General features: G+C 37.2%; 2 protein-coding genes across 2 annotated transcripts; both read left to right on the top strand.

The window, feature by feature from the left end:
• Positions 1 to 717: 717 nt before the first annotated feature.
• LOC127076791 (subtilisin-like protease SBT4.3) lies at positions 718 to 3417 on the top strand. The gene is made up of 2 exons (XM_051018581.1): positions 718 to 1193; positions 1547 to 3417. Exons 1-2 carry the CDS (start codon positions 746 to 748, stop codon positions 3241 to 3243), a joined length of 2145 nt encoding a protein of 714 aa, XP_050874538.1. The 5' UTR covers positions 718 to 745; the 3' UTR covers positions 3244 to 3417.
• Positions 3418 to 6986: 3569 nt separating this feature from the next.
• On the top strand, positions 6987 to 9274 carry LOC127138210 (subtilisin-like protease SBT4.8). The gene is made up of 2 exons (XM_051064601.1): positions 6987 to 7311; positions 9030 to 9274. Exons 1-2 carry the CDS (start codon positions 6987 to 6989, stop codon positions 9272 to 9274), a joined length of 570 nt encoding a protein of 189 aa, XP_050920558.1.
• Positions 9275 to 23137: the final 13863 nt, after the last annotated feature.

Raw genomic sequence — 23137 nt, 5'->3', positions numbered from 1 at the left:
GACAAGATAATTTTTCAAAGATATCTATTTTAATAATTTGTGACGTGAGAATTCAAAATGTAGTGTGATATTAGAACAAAATATCTTTGGATTAAAAGTTAGATATTTAAGATTCTAAAAAGATTTTATGTTCATAAAGTTATAGCATGTAATGAATTTGAAATTAAAAAATATATATTTTTGGATCTTGTTACATAATGGTACGATTTGGGAGTGAATTTTATATTCGTGGTTTTAAAAAATAAATAATCACAATTTTTTTAAAACTCAATTGTTATATACTAGGTAATAAATTATTTTTTAGTATTTTTCGAAAATATATAAAGAGTTTAACAACTATATGTCTCAAAAAATAGATTTTACTAAATATACCTCACAGGAAGTTTTTATTTTTTTTCCTAGACTTTAAATATTTGTTTATTTATTAAATCATATTTAACAGATCTATGATACAGCTGTCAATAAAAATTAGGATACCATAAATAGCTATTATAACTATTTTATAATATTTTGTTTTAGTATTATTTCATTAAATGAAAAATACTTATTAAAATTTTATTTTTAACAAATTGAACAAAATTCCATTTCTATTATAAATCAGATTTGGTCTCTTTAATTGGTGATTTTATATTAAAGATAAAATTTTAAATAAATTATTATTATAAGATATAATTTTGTCTTTTTCCTATGTGTATATAATAATTTGGTTTAGAGCTAACTATTCATCATTTCAAAACTAGAAACAATGGCTAAGCATAATATTTTTCTATTCTTTTTCTGTGTGTCTATAATATTTTTGGTTTGTGATGCCACTCAAAGTGATAATGAATACATTGTATACATGGGCTCACTTCCTAAAGAAGACTCATATTCTCCGACCTCTCATCATTTGAATATGTTGCAACAAGTCTTTGATGGTGGTAACATACAAAATTTCTTAATTAGAAGTTATAAGAGAAGTTTCAATGGTTTTGCTGCGATCCTCAATGATCAACAAAGAGAAAAAATTGTTAGTATGAATGGTGTTGTCTCCGTTTTTCCAAATCAAAACTTTCACATACAAACGACGGGATCCTGGAATTTTATTGGATTACCTCAAACAATCAAAAGAGATCCGATTGTTGAGAGTGATTTGATAGTTGGAGTCATAGATAGCGGAATATGGCCAGAGTCTCAAAGTTTCAATGACAAAGGTATATATTTTATATGTTAACTTTATTAGTGGTATATATATATATATATATATATATATATATATATATATATATATATATATATATATATATATATATATATATATATATATATATATAAAACGAAGATTAAACCTTTAACTTCTTTATCACTCTTCCATAACATTGATCTGTTTCAATTATTAAGCCAATTTTTCATCACCATATTTATAAATTGTGTTTGTAACTTAGAACATTGAGTAAAATTATTGTTTATATGGTAGGAAGAAATAATAAATGATTAGATGACTAACAATATTTATACATTTGAGTGTATTTATTTATCAAAGCCATTGAATTTTATGATTGATTAGGTCTTGGTCCCATTCCCAAAAAATGGAAGGGAGTTTGTAAAGGCGGTGCTAACTTCACTTGCAATAATAAACTCATCGGAGCACGATTTTATGGTAACACGGATAGTGCAAGAGATGAGGGTGGTCATGGAACTCACACATCATCAACTGCAGGTGGAAGAGAGGTGCAAGGTGTGAGCTTTTTTGATCTTGCAAAAGGCACTGCAAGAGGTGGAGTCCCATCTTCAAGGATTGCTATGTATAAAATATGTGGTTCAGACGGTAAATGCAGTAGTGCTAGTATATTAGGTGCATTTGATGATGCCATTGCGGATGGTGTTGACATCATTTCGCTCTCAGTTGGGGGTCAAGATGCACTAGATTTTTTGAACGATCCTATTGCCATTGCTTCTTTTCATGCCATGGAGAATGGAGTACTCACATCACATTCTGCAGGAAACTCTGGTCCTGGCGTGAGTACTACTTCGAGTGTAGCACCTTGGTTATTTAGTGTTGCAGCAACTACTATAGATCGCAAATTCATTAGTAAGCTCATTCTTGGAAATGGAAAAAGTTTCATTGGTAGTTCAGTTAATACTTTCCCCTCAAATGGCACAAAAATTCCAATAGCTGAGGGTACTTGCTCAGATGGCTTAGGTAGAACATCGGTGAAAGGTAAAATTGTTTTGTGCGAATCACGGGGATTTGAAGGTTCAGTTTCTCAACGTGGTGCATATGGTATAGTATCAAATGTTGAAGAGTCTCTAAATGACGTGGCTTTTGTCTCTGGTATGCCTTCAACTAACTTGAACTCAAAAGACTTTAAATTTGTTCAGTCTTACGCGGATTCCACTAGATCCCCTGAAGCTGAAATTTTGAAGAGTGAGATCTTACATGACACAACTGCGCCTAGAGTTGCTTCTTTCTCTTCTCGTGGTCCAAATCTAATTGTTCCAGATATATTGAAACCGGATATAAGTGCCCCAGGAGTGGATATCTTGGCTGCTTATTCACCCCTAGCCCCACCTTCTTCTAATGTTGGTGACACCAGAAAGGTTAGTTATAGCATAGAATCTGGAACCTCCATGTCGTGTCCCCACATTGCCGGAATCGCTGCATATGTGAAATCATTTCATCCAGATTGGTCACCCGCTGCTATCAAATCTGCTATCATGACCACAGCAAAACCTGTGAATGGTACTTATAATGATTTGGCCGGGGAGTTTTCTTATGGATCAGGGAATGCCAATCCACCACTAGCCGTTAACCCAGGACTTATTTATAACATCACAAAGGATGATTATGTGCAAATGCTTTGCAATTATGGTTACGATGATGAAAAAATTAAACAAATTAGTGGCGAAAACTCAAGATGTCGTGGAACTTCTAACCCATCATTAGTAAAAGATCTAAATTATCCTGCACTAGTGATTAATGTTGTGCCTCAAAAACAATTCAATATCAAGTTTCCTAGAACTGTTACCAATGTTGGTTCTCCTACTGCAACCTACAAGGCTATTGTCACTCCAATTCCAAATGTCAAGATTACTGTAGCGCCAAGTCTTCTCTCATTCAAATCATTGAATGAGAAACAATCATTTGTCGTCACAGTTGTTGGGAGTGTAGGATCAAGTCAAACTGAGTTTTCTTCGTCACTTGTTTGGTCAGATGGCACCCACAATGTCAAGAGTCCAATCATCGTACAATTAACATCTTAAACCATGTTATTGTTATGGAAAAATAAACATGTGATTCTTTTGTAATTAAACCATATAACCATCAAGGGCTCTTTCTTATTTTTTAGTTTGGTGCCTTCATAAAAAAATAAAAACTTATATGGCTGCAAAAAAATCCTTTAAGAAATAAAAAAAGTTCCGCATTGAAATTGTTCATTTCTTCATAGAAATTCTAGTCCCACTTCAAAATTCCACATTTTGTTGATGTAATTGATATTAGTATTTGAATGTGATGAATGTAAACCAATGTGAAATTGAGATTAATGTCGATAGAATCTCTTAATTGGTCATGAATAGAATGTGTGTGTTGGTAAGGTTCTAACTCTGACAAGGTTCTTGTTTTTTTTATCGGGGCGGGGGTTACTTATCATTCTAAACATATATACATAAAGATATTTAATCTTTAGTTTACTTTATTTCTTGTTTTTTCTTGTTTGAAATATTAAATGAATATATTTTTCAATATAATCATGAATTATTAATATTGTTTAACCAATATTCTCCGATTCAAAGAGACACAAGATACATGTTTTGGGAAAGATAATTGATAAATAAAAACATTGACGATGTAAATTAGAAACGTTCATGTACAATTTTGTCAAAAAAAAACAAATCTAACCTAACCGAACTATAACAAAAGTTCACTTGATATTTTTTTCAATAAATACTTGTATTGATAAAACACAAGGGGTGCTAACCCAATACAAAAGGGAATCAAACTGAACTAAATTATTGGTTCGATGCACCAGTTTTAAATTTTAAACCGTATCGAATTATTACTAATTTTTTTATATAAAAAAACGTGAATTAGATCATTATTCGTTTTCAAATTTTTTTAATAAAAAATCCTTTTTGACTTTTCATTTCTATATTTTTCTATACACATTTTTTTATATAACTAGATATAGAATTATATAATAAAATGATAATTTAATATTAATAAAAACAGTTATTCTATTTTTAAAATAAAAATTAATTTTTAAAGTATTTTACACACAATTATAATAAAATATAAAAAAATTAAAAAAAAAATGAAACAAATTATACTTAAATCAAAATAAGTAATTTATATTCTACTATTTAAATATAGTTTACGTAATACAAAATTTAGAATTTAAATTTACTTGTTAATTGTTAAATAAAATTTGATTTTTGTATGATAGTAATTTTTATTGTTTAAATAAAATTCATGTTAAAGTTATGTTTAAAATAGTGAAGCAGATAAGTTATATTAAATCATACCAACTTATATGCATAATGCAGTGCAGTAATACCAATTGAGTGACACTAATATCATATCTTATTAATGGTTAATAATCACAGTTCAATTCAATTCGATTTTAGTATTTCAAACACTCTTAAATCGTCTTAGAGTTTGTACTCATGAATAATTAGGATAATTCAACCTATACTTGAGTTTGCATAAGACTGATGAAAACTCGAATGTAGAAAAGATGAAATTTAGAATTTTATGTGAAAAGGATAAACTTTTATCAATGTATTTTTCTGAATCTGAAATGCTCAATTTATAGGTCAAACTAGTGTTATTTCATAAGGTTACGACCCTTGATGAAACACACACTTTCAGCAATAGTTTTGCTAAATATTGCATTGTTTCCCCTACAACAACACTTTTCAAACATTGTATTATTTCGCATAGAGCAACACTTTTACCATATGTTGCATTATTTCGCTTACAACAACAGTTTTTAAAGGTTGTACTGTTTTGCATTCTGCAACACTTCACGAAGTGTTTTCTATTTCTGAATTCAAAATATAAACCACATACTGCAACACTACACAAGTGTTACCTATTTCTTAATTCAAAATACAAACGGCATACTGCAACACTTCATTAGTGTTTCCTATTTCTGAATTAAAAAAGTTAACCTTCACTTGCATAATTTCTTGTTATTTTGAAACTTACTCAAGATTATTAATTGTTAATAATTTACAATAATCCCCCACTTGTTCTAACAATGACATGAACAAATCTAGAAAAAGAGAAAGAAAAAATATTAATATAATTAAGTATCTTTCGACTTGAACTTAATCTTAGTAAGGATAACATAAAGTTTAATCGGAATGTTAGTTATCTATGCTTTGAACCGTTATCCCTTGTAATCATACCGGTGTTATTTACACTCATTATTTAATGGTTCTTCGCCTACATCTCTCGCTTAACATTATTTATGGTCATGTGTTTTTCCTGTTTTCGTGAATTTTTCATGAGAGAAACTTCAACTCTCACTTTGAGACGACACCATCTCGAAATTCATATAGGTGAAGTTCATTTTGTATTTGATTTTTGAGATACATATCCTTGATATAGAACTTCATTAAGATTTTGAAATAAATCAACCATCAATATGTAATAATAGCCAATATTTTCACAGAATATTGCGCAAACATCCAAATCAATGATTTGTTGTTGCCCATTGCATCTTAGGTTAAGGTGTATTAACTTCAGATTGGGTTGCTATCATCGTCAGGATACTTATTCAAGGAGTTTCAATCCCATACCTTTTAAGATAGTCTTTACTAAGTCTCTGGCCAGTGGCTTAGTATTTGGATCATCCAAATTATAGATCGATCGTATGTATGTGAGTGAAATGATTACATCTTTAATCAATTTTCTCACAAAAGAATGTATAAGTCATACTTTCCTAGACTTTTTGTTATACACTTTTTTTATGCTCTAGGTAAAGTGACTTGACTATCGCAATGTATCAACACCTTTGAAACATTGCCTTTAGCCAATGGAACTTCCAACAAAATGTCCCTCAACCGTTCAACTTTTTCACTAGCGGAAGCAAGAGTCTCGAAGTCTAATTATATGGTTGAGAGAATGATCCATATTTAATTCTTGCTCTTCCAAGAAATTGCACCCCTACTAGTGTAAATATGCACCTAAATTCAGATTTGTGATATTCAACACTAAATATCTAAACCACATAAGTATATCCTTATAATATGGAAGGAAATCTACTATAATGGAGACCGAGATTTTCAGTTTTGCCAAAAATCCTAATGATGACCTTCCAGTGCTCACCATTTGGATTTCTAGTAAAATTTACTCATTTTACTAATTATAAATGCTATGTAGGGTCTAGTACATTGTATGCACTTACATATTCAAATTGAACCACAATTCTTCCATCATTCTTTTGAAGTTTGATACTAGGATCAAATAGAGTACTCATTTTCTTGAAATATAAGTGTTTGAACTAATCAAGTATTTTCTCAATATAATGTGTTTGACTAAATTTATAACCCCCACTATTTCGCTTTACTTTGATACCCAAGAGTGTGCCAACTAGTCTAAGATCATTTACCTTGAATGAGGAAGTTAGAAACCTCTTTGTTTCTAAAATCCCGTTCATCTAATTGCTAATGATCAATCATATAATCAATATGGAGACAAATGAATATCATAATATTCTCACACAACTTTGTGTACAAACACTTGTAACAAGAATTAGATGAATAAGATTTTTTAGCTAATCATGTATGATGATGCAAGAAGGTTTCTAGATGAAGCAAGAGATGAAGTTATGAGCAATTTAAAGTATGTGGTTCAGATGGTGCATGTAGTAGTGCTAGTATATTATGTGCATTTGAATATGCCATTGCGGATGGCGTTGACATCATTTCACTCTCAATTGGGGGGTTGAGATGCACTAGATTCTTTGAATGATCATATTTCCATTGCTTATTTTAATGCAATGAAGAAGGGAATACTCATGTCACATTCTGCAGGAAACTCTGGTTCTGACGTGAGTACTACTTCGAGTGTAGCACCTTGGTTATTTAGTGTTGCACCAACTACCATAGATCGCAAGTTCATTAGTAATCTCCTTCTTGGAAATGGAAAAAATTTCATTGGTAGTTCAGTTAGTACTTTCCCTTCAAATGACACAAAAATTCCAATAGCTGAGGGTATTTTCTCAGACGACTTAGATAAAACATTGGTTAAAGGTAAGAAGATTATAAGTGGTGCATATGGTATAGTCTCAAATGTGTCTCTAAATGACATGGCTTTTGTGTCTGGTATGTGTAGTACCCCAAAATTTGCCCCCCATTTTTGTTTTTTCATCTAACCCACAACCTGAGACCCATCTAACATCATCCATGTCTCATGCATATTCATCATCATTCATTCATGGTTAACCTTAACTAACAAACATCATAGATTCGAGGTTTCAGGATAATAAAGAAGATTTGGATTGGAAATTTTGGTATTGCTTATCATGTGGGTTGCAATCCTAATTCTTAGTCTTGAGGAATCTTGTTGCTCGACCTCCGTGCATGAACTGGGCTTCTAAAACCTAGTTGTGGGCCCGTGGTTTGAGATATTGTTGGTAGAGCATTGTGATTGGTTTGAAACTCTAATCAGGGATAATTAGTGTTCAAGTGCCTTGCCCGATTGTCTTTTGGATTTGGGATTCATCAAAGCCCTAACCGTTGATCTTTGAAGGTCATGAATCATATGGCTTGCTTCGAGGGGATGTAATAATGATCCATGGGACATACATTCTTGAAGACCTCATTATGGCATTCCTCAGGGTAAGAAAACCCTAATGGTGGCTCCTAACCCTAAGCTCATGTGATCTTTCACTTTGTGTGTTGCACTCAGTTTTCAGTGCTTGGTCCATTCATTTTGTCTCCTTGGTTGTGGTTCCATAATAGGTGCTTGAGCCTATTAAACATAACCCAAGTACTTGGTCTCATAACTTTCATCTACTTCCATCATTCATCTGATCATTGTTATGCCACTATTGCTTGGTCCATAGGTCTTACTAAGGTTCACATTTCTCGCATTCATGAGTCAGTTGTGGATTTTGGGTTTGAGTTTATGCAAGCCATACCCAATTTCAAATCATGATCATAGAAGCCCAAAATTCAATCCATTTCAAGTGACATATTCATGTATTAAGTCAATTCATTTTCATTCAATCGGCCAATTCCATTCATTTTCATCCTTAAAATATTCATTACATACGAAAAAGGTGCAACAAGTGGTATAATACATTGCAAAACTCATTTTTGGAAGTTTTTGCCCTGTAAGTCGACTCATGACTCGAAGCAAAACCTTCGGGTCCGAACAGGTCGAGTCACAGGTCGACCTAATTCTGGAAATTTTGGTTGAGCCGACTCATCCAATTCTTGCATCGACTCATCTACCATTTTCATTTGAACCATGTTGTCACGGGTCCGAACAGGTTGAGTCACTGGTCAACCCAATTATGGGAAACTCTATTTGAGTCAACTCATCCACTCCTTACATCGACTCATTTCCCGTTTTCCTTTGAATCATTTCTCCACGGGTCCGAACAGGTCAAGTCGTAGGTCGACTCAACCCTGGAATAAACTCTATTTGAGTCGACTCATCCCCTATTTGAGTTGACTCATTGCTTGTTTTACATGATTTTTTGAAAATAGATAAATCAGGCTTAACACTTGGGTGAGTTGCACATGAGGCTTGGTTACACTGCTATAGGTTGAACATGAACCACTATCATCGAAGATAGCCAAGGCTTTCAAGTGAACCAAACTGAAATCCAAAAGTGTGCCCACAGGTGTAATCACAGGTCAATCATCCAAAACAAATGCACACCTGCATAAACACTAGAAAACCATGAGTTAGCTGAAGCATCCTGCAGAACCTCATCCATGTCACAATAGGTCTCGGTACAAGCACTCGACGAAACTTCAAATAACAAGTTAAGTACCTAATTAAGATTCAACCAAACACATTGTGAACACAGTGAATATGCAGCAAAACAAGTGCAACAACATTCACAAACAACTATCAGTTGGCAACGCATGGCAAAACAAGGGAATAACAGAACCCATAGCAGAGTTTGGATCACAAAAGGTTCAACATGTCATGGTATCACACTTGAACTGCCATTTACCTACAACTGCAAGTTACCTTGCACCTAAGCCAAATGAAGAACATGTCATAAACAAAACTTCAAAGCCAAATCCAGTGAAGGTCAACCTGCTATAACCATTCACTATTGGAATCACTCAAAACCAACTAATTAACTAATCCAACCAACTAACTTCCAACTAAGTGAGTTAACCAATTAAACTCACTGAATTTACCGCAACTAACTCCTAAGCTGACTCCTAACCTGACAATAACTAACTCCAAGCCACATTAATCCCAAGCCTAATCACTATAAATCTACATCTTCACCATCCCTTTGGAACCCTTGGCAACCATCACTCTCAAGCTCATGAATTCTCTCTGAATCCTCTCCCTCTCACACTCAAAGCTCAGTTTCTAAAACTCCATTGAAGATTCACATTGAAGCTTCAATAAGAGAAAGCTTAACCTCATCACACTACATAATTTTGGAAGAAGAAGATTTGGAAAATAAGCAAATCAGAAGAAGATAAAGGCAATATTGTACCTGTTTGAACAACTGGTTTTTCTTCTTCAACTTCTCCGATTAACACTTGCCAGAGCAAGTCTCAGCTTCGGAGGTAGGTCCACTTACATCATTTCATTGCATTTTGGTTGTTATGTTGAACCTTACACCACGTTGTTGCAAAACTCCATCATGAGGAACCTCGAATCTTGTTCATGGAGGTGTATTTTAGATATGTTTTTTTAGGATTCTTGAGGGATTGGTTTCATTTGTGGATCTAGGATAAAAATTAGGGAGTTTAGAGGTTGGATTCGTGATCGATATTGACCCCAAATTTTGATCCTAAGATCCCTCATGTTATCTCATCATATGCATTAGCTTTGAAATCACACCTTAGCATCCTCCTTACCCCTCATTCATTGAGTTTGCATTGGGAGAGATCACCAAGCACTTTTGATTGTATCATAATTTGTTTTTCGTTATTTACTAACGAAAATACCAAAAATATGTCAATGTATAGTTTGTTGCTTTTGTAGGTAGTGTGTATGCTCACCTATGTTCCATCAAGCTCATATCTAGGGTTTGAGACCCTCAACCCAAGGAGTTCAATAAAGAAATGGTTCACGTTGGCTCTAAGCATCATATATGGATCCCCATGTTCTTCACATATAATTTTTGGTCAAGAATTCATCAAGAGTTTGGAGATTGTTTACCTTAGAAACCCTAATTCATTTGAGTATCTTGTGTAACTTCTTCAACAAGTTTCTTCAATAATTGATAAAATATTTCAACGAATACTTCATATTACATCATCCTACACATATATGATCCTCCATGAGTCCCAAAAGTCAGGAGAATGTCAAGCTAGCAAGGTGGTTCATGGTGGTTAACTAGAGAAAGTCAACTAGTCAAAACTGGGGTTCCCTGGACGCTATTTCCTACGATTTTTGTCATATGATAATGATTCCAAGAGAAAGGTTACTTAAAATGACATTCCAAACAAATTTCATGTTGAAGTCAAGAGCTAGTTTTGCTTGGAAAGTCATTTTTTTATGGTAAAATAGTATAGGTCATTTTGTCTGAACCCTAGTTTGGAGGTCAACTTCCCAAGACCATAACTTGCTCAATTATTATGAGATGAAAGCCATTAAAATTCCATGATCAAATTTAATATGTCTAATACAAATTTGAACTTGGGAGGAAGTTCAAATTCAACTTGAAAATTCATGTGCGAAGAGGAAACATTATAGGTCACTTTGGACCATTATCATTGAACAAGTGATTTTCCTCAACTTCTAAAATGCATAATTGTCGCTACGCGAAAAATAAAAAGTCGCCGGAGGTTTTTATTTATTCCAAAGGAAAAGGAAAATATCGAGAAAACCCCAAATAATGGTCATCGCAACCACGAACAGGTTCGAAAGTTGGTTATGCAAGGGGAAGGTATTAACATCCCTCACATCCATGGTACTCCATGGGAACCATCTAGGATGTTTGCGCTTATGTGGATATTGTTTATCAAATGTTTGCTTGCCAAAGGTTTTACGGAATGGAGGTAGATTTTAAATTAGTGTGCTCGCCAAGGATTGGATCCTCGTGGCTACGTATGCCCACATGTTGAAGTGAGAAATCAGAGCCCCGTAGTTCGTGGGTTTAAAATGTTCGTGTGTTTTGTTGATTTTATTACCTTGAATAAGGGTTTTCGATTGTGTCGCCCTAAGGCTCAAAAAAATGGTTTAAATGAGTTGGATTGCTTTTAGGTTTTGAGAAAGTATTATTGATTTCGGATTGTACTAAAGATTATGGATAAAGGTGATCACCTCGAACTACCAAGCCAAACGTCTTGTGTTCGAAGCATTCAAAATGAGTGTAGGAAAGCTCCAGTCTCATCCCTTCATTACCACTTAAGGCTCGTGACATACAATCCTAATTGCCATTTATTGTGTTTTTGAATTTGATTTGGAAAAAAAGACCGCTTGACGTTGGATCAAGGGCTTGCTTATTGAGTTTGATTTAGGAAAAGGACCGCTTGGCGTTGGATCAAGGGTTTGCTTATCGATTGTGAAAGAGTGATCGCTCCTAATGCCTAAGGAGTAGCTATAAAGCAATAAAAGAAAGCAAGTAAAAGCATACATAGGAAAAGGGAGGGGGGTACAAGTAAAGTACAAGGGAGTGCAGGAAATAAAAAAGGTCTCATTGTCAGGTAGCCCAAGAGAAAGCCTTGTGTGTGCAATTGTGTCATAAACTAGAAAGCGCCTAAAAGATTATAATTCTTGAGTCTTGAAGGCTCCTTCCATGTTCGGGTTGAATATTTGTCTGAGGCCTTTTGCAAGGGGTCCTAACAACAATCTCTAAGTCCATTATCCATTCCATGCTTGGTGTAACACCTCAAAATTTGCCCTCCTCTTCTTGGGACTAGTTTAGCATATTGCATTTCATGTTTTAGGACATCAGGCATTTGCATTTTGCATATCATCTGAAAATAAGAGAGTCATCCTCCAAAGACTTTTCAGAGATGGAGAAGCTGCATGATTCAAGCCTGAGGGTTTCTATGGATTGGTTGTCAACCATCTGAGGGTTTGCACTTCAAGTAGGGTTTCCTGATCCTTTAGAGGCCTTGAGCATTGTCTTGATTGCAAGGGTATATCACCATCATCATGGTTCTATCCTCATCAAGGGTTTCATGGCATTCTCAAGTTCCTTTAGATTAGGGTTTTGACCTCTGGTCAACCCTAATCAATGACAGTCTTCCAGCCAGGGATTTTCAAGGAGAAGAGGAATTCTATTGAGATGGAGATCACATGATCATTATATTGAGCTTATTTGAGCTAGGGTTTCATTTCTGAGCCATTTTATCAAGTGGTGGAGGTTCAAGCTGATCAGAGCATGTCAAGGTCATCTGAGGACCTATACAGTCAAATTGTGCAAGAGCTGAGGACTATGAGGTGGGGAGATGAGTTGAGACACCTCATTCATGTTCAAGAGAGGTTCATTTGTCATTACAAACACCTATCTTGAAGAATTTGAAGTCAAATCAAAAATTTCCAAAAATGGAAAGTGGCATGTAATTTCAAGTTTCCAAAAATGGCAAGTTTTTGGTCCATATTCAACTTGACTTTTCAACATCAAAGGAGCTTCAAATGGATTTTTAGTGAACATGAAAGTTGAAGATCTTCCTCCCCTCTTTTCAAAAAGTCCAAGATCATGATCATCTGATGATTGGGTGAGAAGTTATGGCCAAATGATCACAAAGTATACATGGAATTTCAAAATGGCATAACTTTTGATCCAAAACTCCAAATTGGTCCACTCTTTTTGCAAAATGCTTGTCTTGACCAATACTTTCCAAATCAACCATTGCCTTGCATGGAAAAAGCTAATGTGATAACTTGTTCATTCAGGTGCATTTTGGAGGGAAAATGGAGAATTCAAAATTGGTTGATGCTACAAACAAATTAACACTTCCATTATGTTTATTAGATGATTTTAAGTGAAATTGGATACTTGCATGGCACTGTTCACGTGCACATGACCCCATGCAACCTCACTTTGTCATTTTTGCAAAATACTCCATATTTTATTAATCTTGTTTAGCCATGCCTAATTTTGATTAACAGCATCATTAGTGAATCATATAAAAGCTAAATCCTAACAGAATTTGCCATAACCACAATTCTAGATCTCAAATTCATTTTTCCCTCCAAAACTCTCTCTCCTTGAATCTCAAAATTCTTCACACAACCACAAGATTTCTTCATAGATCCTTGATCCTTATGGAATTTTAAGCAAGATTCATCCATTATTCGTGGCAATTGAATGCGTGAACATGTCCATGGAAGCTTCAAATTGAGTTGGATCTAGGTTGTTTCCACTGCCAATTCTTGCACAAAGCTTATTTAGAAGGTTATTGAAGCTGATCTGGAGCTTGTGGAGGCTTGAAAGACACGATTCCATCACTGCCATTCCAAGTAGGTGGATTTTCGACCTTCACTATTTGCCTTTTTATTGCCATGATTATTAGATCTCTTGATGCTGAACATGCTGATATAAGTAGATTTAAATTTGGTTAAGTATTGATGAAGATATGATGATTTAAAGCTTGGATGTTGATTTTGTTTTGCCTCTATCCGTTTGATCCATGAGGAATTAGGCTTAGATAACATGATATTCATGATCCTCGTAGCGAGACCTTTCCAACGGTATATGGTTTATTGAATTCTGCAAATTTTCGTGGCGGAGCTCCGCCTGTCTCGCCGGAGAAGACGGCTGCTCCGCCGTCTGGTTTTTACTTTGGGTTTGTCCTAGTTCGCGTCCACATGAGCGCCTATGTGTGAGTTTGTTTGGTTACCATCACCTTGACCGTTCCACGCGTGTATTGACCACGCTGAGTATGCGCCACGCGTATTAGTAGAACGTTGCGTTTTGGCTAGGCGTTGTGGACTGTAAGCTTCTGTGTTCGATCCCTCCTTGTGTTGCTTTTGTTGATTTAATGTGAAGCTTTTGTGAACCTCCATGGCTCGAGTTCGAATCCTGGCTTTGCATGTTTGTGATTTATTTCTTGAGCGCTTCTTGGTCCATAAGTGCCTGAGTTCGATTCCAGTAGATGCACATTCCAAATTTTATTCAAATAACATTTTCCACATTATTTCACTTTATTTCATTTTATTTCATGCAACTTCCAAAAATCATAAAAAATGGAAAACATGTCCAAATTAATTCAAACTTTTTTCCACATGCTTGTGTTGATGTCTATTAATTTTTGATGTTTATTTCATGATTTTTGTATTTCTGGATTTTTAATGGTGATTTGTTGATTGAACATGATGCCAAATTGACATGTTGTGCTATATGCTTCGTGAAATGCTCATGTTTGATCCATTTGGTCTGAAATTTGGTGTGCTTATTCTACTCTCAGGATCTGATTTTTTGGCTTTGGATTGGCATTTTTACCATGTTCCATCTCTGTTTTGGACATATGGACATGTGGTGTGACAATTTGTGTCACAATTTGTATGATGCATTTGTACATTTTCATTTACATACCATGTGATCTCTTCTGGACTTGGTTTGTGGTATGATGTTTGTTCTTAACTTGAGGAGCCTGTATAAAAAATTTCATGATCATTGGATGCTTTTCTGTTTTAATATGGTTTTTCTCATTTGAATGTCCAATTGTGTGCACTTTGCTTGCCTTTGCTTTACTTTGATCGTTTGATGGTTTGGCCTTATGAATTAGCTTTGGTCCTTTTTAGGACGTGTTATTGTTTGATTGAATGTGATTCATGTGAAGTATTGACTTCTGTTTTGGTTGTTTGACTTGCCTTTGACCCTAGTCTTTGTACTAGTGGTTTGTACTCACCAATTGTGTTTTGTGTTTCAGGCTTGAGCATTTGACACTAATGTTTGGTGTGATCTCATTACTTGAGATGCAAGTTGCTTTGGTTACTAACTCTTATTGTGTTGTAGATCCATTGGTGTGATGAACTCACTTGAGTGATTGCACTTATGACTTGCATTGTGTACATATTGGAAAGTCCTGTTGTTGTCTGTTTGTTTCTCTGAATACAATACTGACTGGTTAGCTTTTGTACAGGTACATTAGCCGCTTTTAGCTCTTGCTTGAGCTTTGCTTTGGAGTGTGGTTGGTACACCACTGAGGTAGCTTAGCCTTCTAACTCCATGTAGTCTGGAAGTCCTGCCACTTTTTTGGCAGGCGTTTTGGCTGAAGTCCTCCTTAAGAGGCAATGACTGTGATTGTTTGTATTTGTGCTGAAGACCTCCTTGTTGAGGCATGTTACTTGTTAACTCCTCCTAAGTGAAGAGGCAATTGACATATAGAAGGGACTAGTAGCCAGTCCCCTGTTAGTCGTTGAGTCGTTCATTATGCTTGCACTACGTGTTGATGCTCTTGAACCTAACCCAAGATCTTGTACAGTGTCAGTCAAGTGGAATAGGGTCCCTCTTTCTGGACCCCCACGCTTTCTTTGATTTAAGCTCACCCAGGCCAGGGTAAGAGCCATGAGGTCTAACCCTCATTACCTTTCATCTGCTCACCCTGACGGTCAATATCAGTGGTTAAGAGCTTCAGCATACCCCTACAGTTTTCGCTTGTTTGTCGAGGTTGATATGACCCCTTGACTAAAGCCCAACCATTTGTCTGAGTCTCTTGTTTGTATATAGAGTGTGATGATTGCTTGTGTGTTTGCTTTTCATACATGTTGATTTGCTGTTTTGACTTGCTTCCGGTGCGAGTTAGGTTCTGATTAGATACCTCAACCTAGGGCTATTATGGATTGCATGACAACTATTAGGCTCGAGTCAGTCTCCCTTTTAGTTTGTTGTTTCCCTGGTCTCTGGTTAGGAGAGAGTTTCTCCCCTGTTAAGGGGAACTACGTGTAGCACCTCAAATTTGCACCCCTCATTCATGCATTCATTTCATTTTTTTAGGTCATATATCATTTCATATTGCATTGCATCTTGGCATTACCACATTTCATCAAGAGAATCCTCTGTGCAAAAGAGAAAGTCTTCCCTTGAGATAAAGGCCACATGACTATTATAAAGAGCTTATAGGAGCCAAGGTTCATTTTGAAGCAACTTTACCAGGTGGTAGAGGCCCAGATTCATCAGTGCATTTCCAGGTCATCTGAGGCCCATACAAGTCAACTGTGCAGTCAACTGAGGGCTGTGAGGTGGAGAAATGGTTTGAGACACTTCATTCATGTTCAAAATAGGCTTGTTCATCATGTCAAACACATACCTTGAAGAATTTGAAGTCAAATCAAAAGTTTCCAAAAATGGAAAGTGACCTATAATTTCAAGTTTCCAAAAATGGCAAGTTTTTGGACCATATTCAACTTGACTTTCTAACATCAAAGAAGCTTCAAATGAAATTTTGGTGAACATGAAAGTTGAAGATCTTTCTCTCCCCTTTTCAAAAAGTCCAAGATCATGTCCATCTGATGAAGGGTTGAGAAGTTATGGCCAAATGATCACCAAGTGTACATGGAAGTTCAAAGGGACATAACTTTGGCTACAAAACTCCAAATTGAACCACTCTTTTTGCAAAATGCTTGTCATGACCAATATTTTTCAAATCCATCATTGCCTTGCATGAAAGAAGCATACATGATCATTGGCTTACACAAGTTCATTTTGGAGGGAAATTGGATAATTCAAATTTGGTGCATTACATGAGCTAAATTCCAATCCTATCATGTTCATGAGTTGATTTTAAGTGGAATTGAACCATAATATGGAACTGTTCACGTGCACATTGCTCATGCCACCTCACATTTGCATTTTTGGTCATACACCTCATTTCTCATTAATTTTTCATTAGCCATTGCCTAATCTCAATTACAGCATGATTAGTGAATCATATATAAGCTTAATCACAACTGTTTTGGCTCAGATAACAGATTCTAGATCTGAAATTTCATTTCCCTCCAAAAATTCTCTCAATTGAAACTTGAATTTTCTTCACATAACTCATCAATATTATTGCATAATCGTGTTTAGCATGGATGATTGATGAAGAATCGAGGGTTGGTTTGTAGAATTTGGCCAAGAATCAAGCAGATCATGCACAAACTCATGAAGATGGATCTTGAAAATTAAGCTTCATTCAAGTGGATTCAGCTGCTATTTCGTGCACAAAGCTTCAATACACAAGGAAAGGAGTGGATATGGATCATTTAAGCACCTGAGGACACTGTTTAAACTCACTGCTCTCCAAAAAGGTTGGAATTCGAATCTCATATTTCTTCATTTTATTGCCATGATTAGCTAGATCTTGATTCACTGATGATGCTGATATAAGTAGAATTTGAAATGGATGAGAATCGAGTGAGATATGCTGACTTTAAGTTTTGACATTCAATATGTTTTCCTTCGATTTTCCAAATCCATGGAGCTTTAGGCTAAATGATTGTTAGATTCGTGTTCCTCATGGCGAGACGGTTCCAATGGTATATAATATGAACGTTTCTGGAAAAAAAATTGATGCACCTCCGTCGTGAGTGACCGGAGAAGATGACCGGAATTACTATTCCGGCCATCTGGTGCGTGCTTAGGGTTTTACTGTTTGGCGCTGCATGAGCCTTCGCCTCCTCTGTTCGAATCCAGCTTGTAGCATTTTTAATATTCCAGTTCATTTTATTAGCGTTGCTTGTGACCTTCATGTCCAGGGTTCGAAACCTCACGCTTGCAATTTCCAATTGTTTTTTCATTTTGAACGCGCCTATGACCAGCATGTCCTTGGTTCGATTCAGGCGCCTGGCATTTTTGCTTTTAATTTTCATTGAAGTGCGCTTAGGACCATAGAGACCTGAGTTCAATCCCTGGTGGAAGCATTTTCCATTCCATTTAGTTTTTTTTCACATTTCATTTTATTTTTTTTACATGATGTTCATATTATTTCAATATTTTTCACCAACTTTGAAAAATCATAACAAATAGAAAACTTGTCCAAATTGAATGCAACTTTTTTCCACATGATTGTTGTGATGTCTATTATTTTTTGATGACATTTGTCTGATTTTATTGTGGCTGGATTTTTAAATGTGTTTGTATGATTGAACATGATGCAAATGTGACATGTTGTACCAATTGATTTGTGAAATGCTCATTGTTTGTCCAATTAACTTGAAATTTTACATGCCTGATCATAACATGTTACATGATTTTTGATATTTTGTTTGACATTTTTAGCGCATTCCATCACTGTTTGGGACACATGAATACCTGGTGTGACAATTTGTGTCACACATTTGGATGCTGCCTTTGTTCATTTTCATTCACATGTCATTTGATATCTCCTGGTCCTAATTTTTTGCACGAGGCTTGTGTTTAACATGTTGATATCACATAAAAAAATTCATGATCATTTGATGCTTTTCTGTTTTAATTTGCATTTTCTCCTTTGTATGTCCAATTGTGTGCACCTTTGCTTGCCTTTGCCTTATCTTGTTCATTTGAAGCCCTTGCTTTATGATTTGGATTTGATCCTTTTTAGGACATGTTCTTGTTTGATTAAATGTGCTTCATGTGGAATATTAGCTTCTGTTTTGACTATTTGCTTTGCCTTTGACCCTAGTCTTGGTACTAGTGGTTTGTACTCACCTTTTGAGCTTTGTATTTCAGGTTCAAGCATCTAGCTCTAGTGGTTGATGTGATCTCACTTCTTGAGATGCAAATTACTTTGTCCACTAACCTTTGGTGTGTTGTAGGTCCATTGGTGATGAACTCACTTGAGTTGCTTACACTTGACTTGCCTTGTGTAGATGATGAATAAGCACCACTGTTGATTGTCTGTTTGGTTTGTCTGAATATAATATTGACTTGTTTGACTTTTGTACAGGTACATTAGTCGCTTTTAGCTCTTGCTTGAGCTTTGCTTCGGGTTGTGGTTGGTATACCACCTAGGTAATCATTCTCTAACTCCATGTAGTCTGGAAGCTCTGTCGTTTCTTTTGGCAGGCATTTGACTGAAGTCCTCCTTAAGAGGCAATGACTGTGTATGTTTATGTTTGTGCTAAAGTCCTCCTTGTCGAGGCATGTTACTTGTTAAGTCCTCCTAAGTGAAGAGGCAATTGACAGATAGAAGGGACTAGCAATCAGTCCCCTGTTAATCGTTGAGTCGTTCATTATGCTCGCACTACGTGCTGATGCTCTTGACCCTAACCCAAGATCCTTGTATATAGAGTCAGTCAAGTGGAGTAGGGTCCCTCATTCTGGATCCCCATGTTTTCATTGATTGAAGCTTACCCAGGCCAGGGTTAAGAGCTATGAGGTCTTATCCTCATTGTCTTTCATCTGCTCACCTTGACGGTCAATGTCAGTGGTTAAGAGCTCCTCAGCACACCCCTACAGTGTTGGCTTGTTTGTCGAGGTTGATATGACCCCTTGACTAAAGCCCAACCTTGTATGAGCCGCTTGTTTGCGTATAGAGTGTGATACTTGTTCACCTGTGATTGATGTTATTTGCTGTTTGAGCTAGCTTGCTTCCTATGCGAGTTAGGTTCTGATTAGAGACCTCAACTTAGGGATCGTTTGCATGACAACTTTTAGGCTCGAGTCGTAGTCTCCCTATTAGCTTGTTATCTCCCTAGTCTCTGGTTAGGAGAAAGTTTCTCCCATGTTAAGGGGAACTACGTCGCCCTGATTCTCATACCAGATGAGATACGTAGGCAGGAGATTGAGCAGATCTCTCCGGGCACTCTTTTCTTTTTTCACCCGTTTGTTTGTTGTTTGTTCGGAGTCTGATGTAAGTCCAGCCATTGGCATTCGGTTTCCCGTTTGTTGGTTGTTTGTTCGGAGTCTGATGTGAGTCCATCTATTGGCATTCGGTTTCCCGTTGTTTGTTGTTTGTCAAGAGTTGGATGTAAGACCATTTATTGGCATTCCGTTTCCTGTTTGCGTTTGTTTGTTCGGAGTTGGATGTAAGACCATCGATTGGCATTCCGTTTCCTGTTGTGTATTTTCTTGTAACGTCTCAGCGTCTCTTTTCAGCGTTTGTTTCGGCGTGTGTTAGCCGAGCTACGAGTGCTCTGACTCTTACTCTGGATAGAGAAGATACGTATGCATAGGATGCGATATCCTAGCGAGCATGTCTCCCATTTCCCCGAACTACGTCGACTCTGATGTTTGTTTCTGACAGACTACGTAGGCCCAGGATGCGACATCCTGCCGAGTCCCCTTCTTCCGTCTTTCACCTGTGTTTTATTCCAGTTTGTGCAGTTTTGGAGCAGTTTGTTAGCAACCTTATTCTATTCTTTTAAGCGTGGATCCCGTCGAGTACGACGGACGTGAGGGGGTGCTAATACCTTCCCCTTGCGTAACCGACTCTCGTACCTTGCAATCTCTGGTCGTAAGACCATTCCTTTACCTTTCTTAGGTTTACTTCGAGCGTTTCCTTTCCCTCCTTTGGGATAAATAACGCACGATGGTGGCTCTGTGTCTTTTCCCGCCGGTTGTTTTTCGCGTATGCGACACTACGTTGCCCTGATTCTCATACCAGATGAGATACGTAGGCAGGAGATCGAGCGAGATCTCTCCGGGCAACCTTTTTTCTTTTTGTGTGTGTTTGCTTGACAGCTATTAGGCTCGAGTTCCAGACTCTCTATTAGCTTATTTGTTCAACCTTTGTGTTTCTTTTAACGTCTCAGCGTCTCTTTGTGTTTGTGTGACATCTATTAGGCTCGAGTGCCAGACTCCCTATTAGCTTGTCAAGTTGATAACCTTTTTGTGTGTGTTTGGAGTCGGATGTAAGACCAGCTATTGGCAGTCTATTTTCGTTTGAGTATTTCTTTCGACGTCTCAGCGTCTCTTTTCAGTGTTTTGTTTCGGCGTGCGTTAGCCGAGCTACGAGTCCTCTGATTCTTTCTCTGGATAGAGAAGATACGTAGGCATAGGATGCGATATCCTAGCGAGCATGTTTCCCATTTCCCTGACCTACGTTGACTCTGATGTTTGTTTCTGACAAACTACGTACGCCCAGGATGCGACATCCTGCCGAGTCCACTTCCTCCGTCTTTCACCTGTTTATCATTCCAGTTTGGTGCAGATTCTTTGAGCAGTTTATTAGCAACCTTATTCTATTCTTTTGAGCGTGGATCCCGTCGAGTACGGCGGACGTGAGGGGTGCTAATACTTTCCCCTTGCGTAACCGACTCCCATACCTTGCAATCTCTGGTCGTAAGACCGTTCCTTTCCCTTTCTTAGGTTAGTCCTACGCTTCCTTTCCGTCATAGGATGAATAGCGTCGGTGGCGGCTCTGTATTTTCCCGCCGGTTGTTTTTCGCGTTGCGACAGCTGGCGACTCTGCTGGGGATAAAAGTTGACCTCTTGCTGGTCCATCTTCCCTAAGCGAGTCAATCCTAGCGCTCTTTAGAGTAGTTTTGGTTGCTTTTACTGCCCTATTTATGGCATTTATGATTATTATACTGTGATTGTATTTATTTGCATATGTGTTTGCATGCATCATATTATCACTGTGTTGGATTCTGTACAGGTTGGTTCCTCTAATTTGGGGTGGGTGTTCTGAGTGGGGCTAAAACCCAGGCCCGAGTATACACCTAGGATTAGCGTGGTCTCATGTTGCCTCTCATGTTAGGTCAACATGTTTTTGGCGACGTGACATACCACAAGCCGGAAGAGGTTCTTTGGAGAAAGCCCTTTCGGGTGGAGTATTCCACTTTGGTTGGGTTGCCTCCTCTGAGCTGTTGACTTCGGTGACCGTTCTTTCTCGGATCTTTGGTTTAGATGATCTTATAAGAGCTGCAACGGCACAGCCGAAAGGGAAAACCCGTTGAGTATCTTGTCCGATTGTCAAGACCATTATCCGCCTTAGGATGACCTTATTAGAATTCACCTGTGACGGGAGGGTTTGATTCCTACAGATGCATGTTCTGGTGGTGACTTTCTGATGGTGACTAATGGTTTAGTTCTTGACCAGGGTCCTATTTATGAGTTGGATTTATGGATATTTATTTATGACACGCCGGAGTTCTGTCTGTGGTATTTATCAGCGGGTTCCGTTTATTTCGGATCCCCGGGTTGAATTGGAAGGTGCTGGTTCAGAGGATCTTGGTGTTATCCGCTCAGTGATTGTCTGGTGATGATGGTGATATATCCTTCGTTCCGTTTATTTCGGAACCCCAAGTTGGATTTGTGGTTATTCGGTCCCTCAGATGGTTGTGATCAATTCAGAGACCGGAATCCAGTGTAGTTGATGTTCAGATGACTTGGAGGATGGCACAGTGCATTGCATTCATGCATCAACATCATTCCCATTTCGCATTCATCCGCATCTAACTCATATCTATCCATACTCAGGGTACACTCTCGATTGAGATTCTGGTTGAGAGACATCATGATGGCATAATGTTATTGTCAAATTATTATCCGTCTCGATGAAGCCAGAATCGAAGGACAGAATGTTCCTCATACGGATAGACATTGCATTCATGTGTGAGTCATAATAACTTGTCTTCTGTTTTGCAGGTATCAGTATCTAACATGTTTGATTGACTCAGGAATCATTGCTCGCACACACCGAGTCATTCCTTTGCACGTAGCCCGTCCGCACAGATACCCTACCAGACGCAACAGACCCAAACTGATGGATCCATCCAACGCTGACATCTCGAGCTGAAAGAGAAGATGAGTGAGTTGGTCAACGCCATGCAAGGGTTCGCCTTGGAGCAGAAAGCAATCGCCGAGAAGGTGGGGAGGATTGAAAGCTGGTTGAAAATGGGGAAGATATAGGGAAATGCTTCGTCGTCTGGATCGAAGAAGCCCTTTGGAAATGGTCAGCGTAAGAAGGAGGGTGACACGAGTGTTGTGTATGCCCAGAGAGGACACGGTAGGGATCATTACTACCAGCATACTGTTGCGGTAACGATTCCTGTTGGTAATCAATCGGTACAACAGCAGCATCAACCCCCTCAATAGAGAACACAGAGAGTTGGGTACCAAGTGGGAGGAAGGATGGC

Source organism: Lathyrus oleraceus, chromosome 4 (assembly GCF_024323335.1).
Source record: "Lathyrus oleraceus cultivar Zhongwan6 chromosome 4, CAAS_Psat_ZW6_1.0, whole genome shotgun sequence".
Taxonomy (NCBI): Eukaryota; Viridiplantae; Streptophyta; class Magnoliopsida; order Fabales; family Fabaceae; genus Lathyrus; species Lathyrus oleraceus.
This window is presented reverse-complemented; position numbering and strand designations above follow the sequence as displayed.